The following is a 13,052-nucleotide window of genomic DNA, read 5'->3' on the forward strand; positions in this document are numbered from 1 at the left end:
CAGTGCTGTACACTGGGTCACTTCCAGGACTGTAGAGTTCGAACTCACTGATGTCAGTGAGGGCGCTGCAATTTACAGGGGCTGCATATCATACGTCAGCTATTAGCTAGCTGGTTGTAGCATGTTCAAGCTATTAATATGTCAAACGATACTGATGTTAATGTACGACTATCTGGAACACAGAACTGCCTCTTGTTTTCATTTGACAAATGGTCATTTCGAGACATGCATTTTCAAAGCTTATTTTTGAAAGGCAAGAAACAAATTGATAATTTATTTTTCTTTTCATCAATGCAGAATTATCACTGCAGCTCTGATGACTTTATCAGCATTACTGAGAAATATACTTACAAAAACTTGGCCCATTAATACCCATACTTCGTCATCTTGAAATATAACTGCCTCAAAATCTTCACTCCACAAGTTCATTACTCTTAAGAATGTAATTCTTGCTAACACATATCATGTCCCTTTTTAACAAAAGGACTATGCTATTTTAAGATCTTGCATGTTATTCTTTAATAATGAGCCAGCCATTGAGTTTTTCAGAGCAAAATGTCATGCTACAAAATGCGAGGTACTGTAAGTTTTACCGTCATTTATAACTATCAGATCATTTTTACAAGCTGTACTTTTTCACTTTCCCCAGACACTATCAGATGGTAAAATTCATTGCCCAAATATCAGCAGAAATAATTGCATTACTAAAAAAAAATGCAAACAAACAATCAAGTATAATGAACCTTCTGCAACAAACAGGAAAACTGAAATGTCTCTGAATCAGTGACTTGCTTGAACAGTATCTGCCTTCACTTTACAATCCATGAAAACCACAGACTAATCATTTAGTCACTAATGAGCAGTAACTCATACCACTCCTGCCTGTGATTTCTGACCATTTAATTAATTAGATAACCCTAACAATTCTCTACTGTTGAATTTACGCTTTTAATATTCAACATGGAGACTTTACATACCCGTATTCAAATCCCCTAACTTCTCCTGTGGGCAGAAAAGTGTGCACAGAGTGATTAATGTGCACTGGTACAGCTCGTCCCTGTTCACTGAGGCTGTCGTAGGCACTTGCACTCCCCTCTCCCCAGCACTCCCCACTGCCACCTTGACTTAGGTAAGCAGCTGAAGCAGCCTGTGTTGCATTTAAGGGGAAGATGCAACAGCGAAGCAATGTTCTCACGTACTCCGCAGATGCTACCTACAGTGTCACTTATATTTCACAAAACATTCTAATTTTTAAGAAATTCCATTATTTAATCTAAAATAATAGTACAATAAAAATAAACTCTCTCTTTAAACTAAGATGTTTACTTTTGAAAGACCCCTAAGAGGAAACACTGAACGGCCTAATTCATTGGTCTAGTATCTAACACTACTAATGAAATAGTGTTACACTACACTGCTATCCTGCTACCTGTAAAGCGAGGTGGCAGTAATGTACTAACATGTTCATAAAACACTGTTTGTTTATTTATTTATTTATTTATTTTAAGGAGGGACTTGCCATGCAAACACCTAAATGTGATACTGCAAAATCAGATGTGCTCTGGCACTAGAAATCACAAGTGGATTGATTTATGGTACTGCACTACTGCCATCAACACGAAGGTCATTAGTATTTTATCTAAATACAAGGTTTTATTGTCCATTGCTCTTTTTGGCAATGTTCATATTTGTGCAAATCAAGTGCAATCTTTAACAGATCATAATAACAATGCTTTAAGCACATTTAAAATAGCTTAAAATTATGGCAAAGTCTAAGACAGAAAAATTAAGTTCCAAAGCAGGAATCATTCTCTTTCACTAGTTTCTTCTATCAACATAATTGGGAAGAAAAATTGGGAGGACTTTTGCATCAAGATATATTGCAGTAATTAGGTAGAATCTTACCAGACCATGCAACATATTAAATGAAATAATAATAATACACTAGCCTCCTAAATGACAACAGGAAACTGAGAACATTTATATTGCTTTCTTCTACTAATCAATGTAATTAGCTTTGGTATCCTTATATCTAATTATTGCTTTCTACAATCAATATGTGCTTTATTAGATAGCATGGAAATGACAAATAGATCAGAGTTCAAAAAACTTTACGATCTCAAAATCTAGAAATAGTTTACTGAAAATCTGACATGCATTATTACCCTCATTACTGTAATATTAAAGTTCATTCACTATATTTTGCATTACAACTGCAAATTTTACAGAAGTATTTTTTGGATAAATTCTTTTTCAGCCAAAGACAATAGCTGCAATGAAGAAAAATACAGCATATCTACGGAGATCTATAGAAATAGATGCTGTTTCCCTGTTGTTTTCTGCCTTTGAAAACACAGTGACACTTAATCTAAACTTGTCTGTTAAGAAGGAAAAATACACTTTGCATTTTCTTAAGCGAGTCCCAGTTCTGACATGTTCAGTTTAACACAAGTCTCCCCATGGGCTCCAACGGGCTCTCAGGTCTCTCCACATTTATTAACCTTCCTGCATCTCAGTGCTGTACCAGCCACATCTGTGTCACCAGATAAATATCACTGGATCAACAGAAAAATACATAGATATTCCATTGGTTTACCCTGTTCGCACTAACACATAACTCTCAGAATTACAATTCTTCTAATTCAGCTTCTTTTTCTCCTCCTCACTTCAAATAAGGGTCAATTAAACATGTTAATCTTGGCAAATATTTGCCTGGACTATGACTCAGGTGCTTTATATAAAGGTCATAAAACATAACTCCACTGGTCCTCCAGTTAAAATTACATTTTGAAGACCTGGATTCAAGAAGCGTTGATATTCTGATTTACATAATCTGAGTGTCCTACCTCTGTGTTACTTTCATCTCAAATTCTCTGGTTGGGACTATTCAGGGCTTGATTCATAGTATTTTAGCTACAAAGCTGACACACAGAAAAAAATAAAATTTACTGGTTAAATAGCTTCAGTTCTTCCTGTCAGGCATCAGTACAGAACATGTCTTCTCACTGCCGATATTATAACGTACCAGAAGACTAATCTACACCCTTCTGAAACCAAAGGTGTGGGCTTGCTTTGAATTAAAGTGCTGCCAAAAAGCAGAAGTGAACATTAAAAAGTGCATAAATTACATAATGCAGAGCTCAGTTGGTAATATAGTACACTATTTTTTCCCCTCTCACTGATCTAAATCTGTCTTAGTCTTGCAGTGACTGAAAGTTGTTGGTGTCTGGTGGCTAATACTCGATCTCTGTCATGTTACCATTGGGAAAGTGTCTGTATGACAAGAACATTATTCAACTAGAAGTCAAACTAGGTTCAGACTAGATATTAGAAAAAAAAATCTTTATCATGAGGGTGGTCAAACACCAGAACAGGGTTCCCAGCAAGGTGGCTGATGCCCCATGCCTGCCAGTGGGCATTTAGAGATTCCCTTGATAATGTTGTAACTTTGGGTTAGTTCTGGAGTGGTCAGGCAGTTGGACTTGATGGTCTTTGTAGGTTCCTGCTAACTGAACTATTCTATTCTATTCTAAAATTATACCTTGTTCTTTTACATGTAATTATTCTGCCATAAGCAGTGCGACAGCCGTCAGCCTCATAAACACAGGCCCAAGGCAGTAAGGGACATGTATCTCCCATCTTAACCTTAATAAGGTTGCTACAGGGACATCTCTGGGAACTAAGACTGTCTCTCAGATCCCTTTAAAATCTGCTTTACTGCCTTATTCCTTCTCATGAAGAGTTTAAACTCCTTCGTTAGGTCTCTGTATTACAGATCAATTTTCCAGATGTTTTAACCTGCATTTCACACCTATAAGGAACTTCTTCCCGTAAGTCTGCAACAAATGGCAATTTAAAGCATGCCACAATCAAACATACAGAAACAGATTTGTGTATTCATCCAAGGGAGGTATCTTCACGTGCCTGGCTTTATCTGACATAATTCCTTTCTTGCAGTTTGACTCCGCTTTGCTCCCTGTCAGGGCAACAAGGTGTGAGTGACCTCCTACCTTCTCTTCCTGATCAGCATTTCCACCCAGCAGCTGCTGGCTACTCACTCCCACCCTTCCTCCACGGAGGATTTCACATAGTTAATTACCTGTTTCATCTCTAAGCTCTCACTCTGGGAACTTTGTAATTTTTGGTAAGTGATTGCAAACAGCATCACCTCAACAGCCCAGCTGTTGCTCCCTTGAAGTTGTTTACAGAGATCTCATCTCTGACCATTGTTTAGTTTCCTGCTTGCTCTAGCAAACAGCTCCTTTGATTTCAACCCCCTTTACTCAGAGAGAATCATGCAAAACAGATAAAGTAGAATACAATTAAAAAACAAAATAAAACAAAAAAAGTCTTTTCTTCATTCTCCATAAACGTTCATCAGTACTAAATTCACATACATAAACTGTGTTGTGTTTAGAGAAGGAAGAGGTAGAATGTGAGATGCAGAAAGGAAGTTGGGTACATGAATCTTTCATCTCCTCGTACTTTAGGTAACTACTTTCCAAGCTGACAAGCTGCTTGTGAATAGGATGTCCAGGTAGGTGCGAAAATACAAACCTGATAAGGCCTTTTTGTCAGACTGAAGGATTCAGAGATAGATTGTGATTAATTAAAATAATTAAATTAACTTTTGCAAAAGTCATCATACTTACGCTGTCATTGCTTCCTTTGTTGTCCTCATATTTTGTCTCTATGTGAATGGAGAATTTAGGCAAAAATGAACACTGCAATAAAAGAAAAATATGTTTGATGTGATAAAAAATATGCCTGCATCATCAGCTGACATATTCAGTACATCCTGTTTGGTATCGGCTTTCTTATTTTTATTTTTTATTTTTTTTCAGATTACTTCCAGAAAAAGTGTCAAATTTTATACAACATAAAAGTAAAGGGATTTATGATTCTAGAAGGCTACAGAGGTTATATCTGAAAGTTGAATACTAAAATGAAGGTATAAAAAATTACTGTGAGTACACTGGAATAACTAGATACAACAACTTTCATGCACACTATACATAGGAGTACAAATCTCCTGAATGTCTTGTTGTGAGTGCAATACCCGACCATCTCAAGAGCACCTAGATACTCACCATCACAGATTAGTCTATCTGCCATAAAAAATAATCCAAGGACTCTTCACAAGCTGCAGCAGGTTCTAACCAAATAGTTACAATATTTTGACATGAAAGGTTTCTTTCTTTTTTTTTTTTAGTGGTAAAGGAATTTGAGCATAATTTCCTATTAATTAAATGAAGATAGATTATGAGTTGCCATGGAAAGACTTTTATACTAGACCCAAATTCATCTTTGGATAATAATGCAAGAAAATTAGGAATGCACAAATGTTTTTTCTATCAAAATAGTATTTCTGTATTTTATATTGGATTTTTTTTTCCTGTGGATTACTTAATTTTTTGGGGTTATCAAGACTAGAGTTTATAATACTAGGCAACATAATTCCAGTGGAGGAAATATTTCAAATATCTTTAGCATTTCACAGTTCTTTCAATTCAACATTTCAGATAGGCAGATAGAGTTGGTATCTAAAAAACTCCAGAGGATGTTGGTTGAACAGCGTCTTTACTGTTAGTCAAGTCTTTTCTTGCATTAACTGCCAGTGAAACCGAAGTGCCACTTCCTTGTATGATGCATCAGTAATACCCTATGGCAAAGCGTCTTTGCAAAGACTCTGACTACTTCACGCCTCGTACATACAGATTATAGAACGAGGACATTATGATGCCTCAGTGTTCACACTGCTCTTAGTCCAAGTTAGGTCTTGATAAAATTTGCAGAATTCTTTTAAGGGATGGACAGGTGACTAAGAAAGGAGGTAATTTAGAAGGCAATTTACAGTGCAACCAAACTGAAATGAGAAGCCACCTCCTTTGAGACTAGAGAAAATATGTTCCCGATTCCATGGATCTCATCTAAAAAGCCCTTGTTCAATCTCATTTCATCACAGGATATCCAGTATTCATGAGCACATCTACAGTTAATCCTTGGTGCAAAAAAGCATGAAAGTTTTACCAGAACAGGGTTCTGGTGCCATGGACTACACGGACAACAGATTCCTTTGGGGGAGGAAGGAAGGCTCCTGGTCAAATTGTCTCCCCATTAACATAATGAAATATTCCCATGTAACATGTTGCTGCTGCAGATGCACAGACCACACAGGCTTCTCTTCAGATCATATAAATCTGAAAATCAATCCCATCTGAACTGTGACTGGCTCTCAGCTATGCAACTTGTTCATTGAGTAAACACATAGGGTGCCAAAAATAAAATATAAAAAAAATTAACAACTACAAGATGGGGCAAGTTCAATGACAGATCTGCTAGTTCCTTATTACTCATATTTAGTGGGCAATTAAACCTTTCCTGTATATACATCTCAAAGTGCCAGTGGAAAATATTCCATATTTATAAGCACTTGGACAAAAGACTCCAGATATTCTCCAAACTGAAGTTTCACCATGTATCTCAGTATTTTGCTCCTATTCTGGCAGACAGCTAAATGCCTCAGAAAACAGCAGGACTCACATGGAAATAAATAAATAATAATAATAATTGAGTTTTGTCATAAGGAAGGGGGGGACGAAGATCCTTCAATTATATTAATGTTGTTTGGAAGGAGAGATGAATAAAAGGGATTGATTAAAAGAATTCTATAATAAAATGCTCTTAGAGTAAGAAAAAGTTATAAATGGGATGCTACAGGAGATATGGAGTGACCCAGCATACACAGAGATACCAGAGTCATCTAAACCACCATTCATTGTCACTCAGAGGGTTCATATTCAAAAAGTATAAAGCAACATTCAAGTTGTTTTCTGTGCTTGCAGGAGAACATGGAAGGTTGAAAAGGTAAGTTACTACTGGAGGTGGATTACAAAACGCAGATCTTTAAAAAAAAAGATATATATTATATAACCTAACCACAGACATCTACTGCACAGCTTTTAGAGCATTTGGAAAATAACTCCATCAGTGCTTGGATGATAAAAACATGGGCTATGAATTTCGAAAACTCCGTATACGTCAGCCTTGTATTTTACAAAGATCTCTAACTACTGGGATCACAGTCCAGGCATACAGAGCTCCTGCTGACAATAACCTGGAGCTCTGCATACGGGCATCCCGTGGGAAAGCATCCTTGAGGAAATGAGAGGAGCCTGCCAATGAATACAGTTTGTTTTTATCTGCAGTTACCAGTACTGTTACTGAATGCAATAACTAGTACTGCACTACTACAGACTCAACACCTAGGTCAGAATAACAGCTTTTAGGAACATTTTCACCAAAAATAGTAGAGATGTATGCCATAATGTTACGAAGTACTAACAGTTTACTAGCATAGCATCTGCATATCTCAAAGTTGCTGCTGTAGGCCATGTTTTAGTTACATGTCAGTGTCTGTTAAGTATCTGCCCTCTTGATTTGAGGACTAAAGTTTAGTTTTCTTTGTGAAACAAGCAAAATCAACACACCCAAAACAAAATCCAGTCACTGATAAAATGGAAGCAGTGGATGCACTAGTGGAAGGGCCATCAAGACTATAATGCTTAAGCAGATTGCCTATCTAGGTTGGAGCTTTGGGAGTGTGCAAACTTTTATGTAATACAGTCTGAGTCTGATCCAAAGCATGGGAAATTTTGAGTAAAGCCAAGTGACAGATTTCTCTTTTACCTTGCAATCTAAAAACCAAACCAACCAAACAAAAAGAACCCTACTATTTTCAACCACTGTCTACAGTTTACCAGCACTGAGTCAGATCACAATACTTTGAAATGCAGCCATTTTATATATTGAACTTAAGGCTGTATTAGGCTGCCTGTAGCAGTTCAGCAAGCCACTGCTTGAATCTAGTTGTTGTTTCCTGTAACCCTGAATCTAAACTGTCAAAAAAGATCTTCTAGTCTGGTATTTCAAAAGAAAAACGTGAAGAAAACACTAAGGATCCTCAGAGTACCACAGAAAAATTATTAAGTGCCATTCACCTCAAGCCACCTCATTAGAAAGTAGGAAGCCATTTTTTTGCACAAAGCTATCAAAAGTCAACCCTCCTGTTTGTTAGTAGAAAGGTGAGGACTATAACAATCTAATTTGAGATTGTAGATGGTAACTTGAATTTACCTCCAAATGAAAGCTAAAATTCAACAAAAAGTACTGGATTGCAAATATAGCTCTCGAAAAGTGAACTGACTGGCAACCACTGTTTCAGCAGCTGTGGGGGGTCTCACTGGCTTTCAAGAACACTTAGCAGGGTCCAAATTTCTGAGCATTTCACAGAATGTGTCTCATGATTCATCAGCTGCACTCTGACTAATTGGCAGAGGGCTCTGGCAGAACCAGAAAACTGTTTATGCATCATTCAAAAGACTTTATTACTCATGCAAAAAGTACTTTTTTTTTTCTACTCGAGTGGCTGCATATTTACTTAGCCAGGGATTAAAAGTGTTATGCAACAGTCAGAATCAAACTTGGGAGCGAGTGGTAGGTAATAAACCTGTTAGCAGGTTTTTTTTCAGAGCACCACTCCCTTTCTGCTGCGCCTCCCTGGGGCGTGTGTTCTTCCAGCACAAACCTGGCAGCGATCGATACGCTGAGCATGCACTGGAACGCACAGGACACCGTTTCTAATTTTCCATTTCATTATCTCTACAGCTTGCAAGGTGCCTCTTTGGAAAAAACAAACAGCGGCAAATTGAATCTTTAATTTACAATTAGGCTTGAATGCTAGAGAGTAGCCCTAGTGTCTTCAAGGTCCCAGGGTCTTCAATAAGGTTGCTTTGAGTAAAACTTTCAAAGAAGGCGTCTTGTATTGTCACCTCCAGATGTTTTTAGATGTGTTATAAACTCCTTAAAAAATATTACAATCCAGTACACCTGTGACACTCAGAAAACAAATAAGAAAAATATCTTGGGTGCTTTTCCTCTTCGTGTGTGTGTGTGTGTCTGTTTGTTTTAAACTTCCTGCATTTGGCATCCTTGTTGGAAGTACCAGGAGAGGATTAAAGCTCAGGAGAGTAAGCAGTGAAACAACCCTGAGTCTGTACTTGTAATTACCACACATAAGCAGGGGTATTTCCAGATTAAAATAAAGTCAAATGAAAGCAGCACACGGCAAACACATACTGCAATTGGATTTTCAATTCACTACAGCTAGCCTCTTGAAAAATGAAAGGCCTATTTTTAGGTGGTGATTGATTAGCGTTGCCATAGCAATAAGAAACTCTTACAAGAACAGGGTACAACCTAAGTGTGCCAAAACACTTGCCAAAGCCTTAAAGAGACAGTCAAACACATATGGTGTTTTGCAAGCAGTTCAGGCAGAAGACTGTAAAAATAACCCTTGCATAGTAACTACATCCGAGGTGGCTGAAGGAATTCCTGTGGTTGCCAGTGAATACACTGGACAGCAGGGAACTCAGAAAGGTTTCTTTGTCCTCTCTAACCTGTTTCGTGTGAGAGCTATTTCACTATTTCACCATTTTTGCTGGTTTCATTTTCCATTCGGTTTCTGTTCCTAGACCTGAACTGCAAGGTACCTCAGCACTGCATTTCACTTCTCCTGCTCCTGGTGAATATTAACCCACAATCCTTGGAAGATATTTTTATACTGTAAAAATTAATGCTTTTTTTTTTTTTTTTTAAGCTGCAGAAGTATATCCCTCTAAATCTTAACATAAAAGCTTGGGGAAGCAGACGTTGCAATGTTAAGGGTTCTCTCTGATCTCCCACCACTTTTCAGGCTGTTTTTTAAGGTCACAGTTACATTAGGTTGGACCACACAACAGCGCCTTACGGTGCCATCTCCTTGGAGCAGTCTGAAGCACACAGTAAGTGAAGAGCTAAAGAACACAGTGACTGCTACAATGAGGTGGGACTGGCCAAGCAGAAGTAATTAGTATTTTTTAAATATGAGATCTTTTAGATACCACATCCTTTGAATTCAAAAATTTTGTGTGCTGTTTTGGAAGTCAGTTGGTAACAGCATTTCTTCATTGAAGATCAAAAACTAGGAAAGCCGAACAGGGTCCCTACTGCTTAACAGCTGGAGGGGAAGCGGGGACTAACAGGGAGTGGAGGGTGCCCCGCAGGAATGCCCAGCGCTGCAAGGGCCAAGGCAGGAAAGCAGGCAGTCATGCACACAACAACCTCAAAGGAACAGGAGGCCTTTATAAATGAGAAGGATGGATGGAAGGGGAGCAATGGTGTCACATGGAGGTTGCCAGTGCCTCTAGCATCTCCTCCATACATGGCCACAGTAACCTGTTTCCTGAGAAAGAATGGAAGTGAAAAACAGTGTGTGCAAGTGAAAATGGCAGTCCCCTGAACCAGAGAGGGGTTTGGATTGCTTTATAATAAGCCAGTGGTGGAAAAAAGGAATTGTTCCAGGCAGTTTGATTTATTCTGTGAAGAAATGGATGATTTAATGGGCTTAAACTATTAAATAAGAATACAAGATTGTTGCTTTCTAAAAATATATTATTTAATTATTGTAATACTGCAGAGTTCCTTCCCTCTGCTAGAATCTCTCAAGCAATCAAATCTGTGTTTTACTAGAATAATGTCACCGGTTAGCCTGTAGTTTCAGTTTTTGAGGGGATGGTGGGTTAGGTAAGGGAGAAAAGAGAGGGAATCGTGGTAATAGCTTTGCATTAGGCTCCAATCCTGTAATCCAGACCCTGCTGCATTTTTGATGCAGATCCTTCATACACTCAGCTGGAGAAAAGTTTGTGCACTGGAGACAAGCCTGATGTGCTGCATCCAGATTTCAAGCAGTGGTAATCAGATAAAGAGAACACATGAAAAAAAAAAAAAACAAAACACCAACAACCAACCAACCCTTCAAATTCTTTGCAGTGTTTATCTGAGGCATTTTTTTTCTTTCCCCCAAGTCATTTGATTATAAAAATAACAATTACAAAAACATTCCTTCCAGATAATTTACTTCACGGATAAACTGGCAGCTAAGTGAAGCACATAACATGCCTGTTCTCAAAAGTAATCAGAAAACAGCAGGTCAATAATGGAGCATTTAGCAACTATCACTCTGGGGCCATGACACATAGCAGTCAAAATGATTATATTTGCCTCAGTCATTTGCTGTAGAAGAATTAATGTCACTTTGATATATCATCAAAGGAATCATTGTCTCCTGTTTTCTGTTCCATAACTGTTTTTCATAAATATTCTGAATTTATGTCCTATTCGTAACTCAATTTGAACCATAGGCAGGTTGAAAGAACTCTCTTCCTGCAGAGAGTGAAACATGCCATCTTTAGTCTCCATCTTGTTTTATATATTCACAATTCTGAAACTAATAGTTGTCATGGATTATGCATAACCTTAATAGGATAAAATTATCCAGCTGTTTTTAAATTTCGGCCCCAGAATTGAAATATTGCTAACAACACTGGAACTGTTTAGATCAGGCAGCAAAACTATTTGAAGTTATCCAAAGCAAACACTCAAACTGCATCGTCTTAAATTCTGTTGGTATTTTCCCTTTCTCTGTTCTCCTTCCTCTCTTTGTTCAGAATCTCAACTGTCACTTGAAGAGGTCAAATGGATACGTGCTGCTTATTGTCTAACAATAGACAATTGTTATTAACAATAATAATTATTAACAATATAAATTAACAATAACAATAGATGTAGGTACTGAAACTTAGTTCTATGCAATCCCTTTTCATTTAGTTTGCAACAGAGACAGGTTTGCTTTCTAGTTAATTATTTCTAATCTAGCTGGACAACCTGAGAAAGAAATGAGTCTCCTGAGAGTTCAGTCATTCTTGTCCACACATCTAAAAATAGCATAAATATTTTGCACATTTGTAGAAGATACGTATTTGCAAATGCAATAATTGGCATGTAAGGGTTTGTTGAGAGCAGCAAGGCATCTTTTCTCCATCCTCCAAGTGGAAAAGCTTCCAGTCGGAAACTAGCAAAGGAATTCTTTCTAAAAGCCAGCAGCTAGGAGCATCCAATCCCCCAAAGCATGTATAGCTTGACAGTAGGCACCCACCAGGGCCCAAATTTCCTGATTGCTCATAGGGCAGAGCCTTAGAGGTTACTTCTGTAGCTCTTCCTTTCAGCTGTACCTCAAATACAGCATCACAAATTTATGAACTTAGCATCAACCTAATTACAACATTAAATTAACTTGTAAGTAAAAATTAAACATTTGTTTTAGCAAGCTTTCTAATCAGGTTTCTAATTACAAGATCAAAACCAAAGTGACTCCCCTTCTAAGTTTAAGAGTCAGATTAATAATTAGACTTTCTCATTTAAAGTCCCAGCCACTAAAACAAGACTTTGAACATTAAAGCAGTATGTTATTCTCTAAATGGTACCCCCACCTCTGGATGACTTCTTTTGGCTTCAGCTTTGAAAGGAATTGTTCTCCTACTTCCTCCTCCTTTTCAACATCAGCAGGAAGCCAGCAACGATTAGCTCAAGGTTTGATGCAGCATTTTGTGGGACATTACCCGTGTCTCACCTTCCTGATAGGAAGTCTTTTGTATTGCAGTTTTAATGAGATCGTCCTCCACAAACAGCACAGTATTCATTTTTAAATGCTCTCCTTGCATTAGAATATTTCACATACTACACACCAGAATGCATCACTTGTACAATCATTCTGTTAAGTTCATTATCTTAAGTGTGTCATTTGCTTTACACATTATTAACACAGCTGTAGACCAAGCAGTCATATCCTGCTGTTTGCTGTCAAATTTAGGGGCTTGCTGTGTAACGGATACCATTCTTTAAAGCAGATGTAATAGCTGGACCCAGATTTTAGACAACAAACATCACAACACTCTAATTTCCATTTGTTTTCATGCATCCAATCACTCCTGGCTTTTCACACTACCATTGCAGAGAAAAGTATTCCAGAAATTATCCTCAATGCCTGCTGAACTTTTTTTCTTATAATGTCATGCAATTTCAGGCCCTTGACAAGGCCAAATTTATGAAATCTGTACTATTTCACAGGCAAAACAGATTTGTGAAACTAGCCTATATTGAACCACCGAAGTCTA

At 37.7% G+C, this 13,052-nt stretch overlaps 1 protein-coding gene across 5 annotated transcripts in view; it reads right to left on the minus strand.

The window, feature by feature from the left end:
* The window catches only part of PITPNC1 (phosphatidylinositol transfer protein cytoplasmic 1), an 87,990-nt gene that overhangs the window by 23,131 nt on the left and 51,807 nt on the right, over positions 1-13,052 (minus strand). For all 5 annotated transcript variants that reach the window (XM_040530271.1, XM_040530275.1, XM_040530272.1 and 2 more), the window contains one exon: positions 4,653-4,724. In XM_040530271.1, the coding sequence (XP_040386205.1) occupies positions 4,653-4,724 (72 nt within the window). The remainder of the gene's footprint in view (positions 1-4,652; positions 4,725-13,052) is intronic.

Source organism: Cygnus olor, chromosome 18, assembly GCF_009769625.2.
Source record: "Cygnus olor isolate bCygOlo1 chromosome 18, bCygOlo1.pri.v2, whole genome shotgun sequence".
Taxonomy (NCBI): domain Eukaryota; kingdom Metazoa; phylum Chordata; class Aves; order Anseriformes; family Anatidae; genus Cygnus; species Cygnus olor.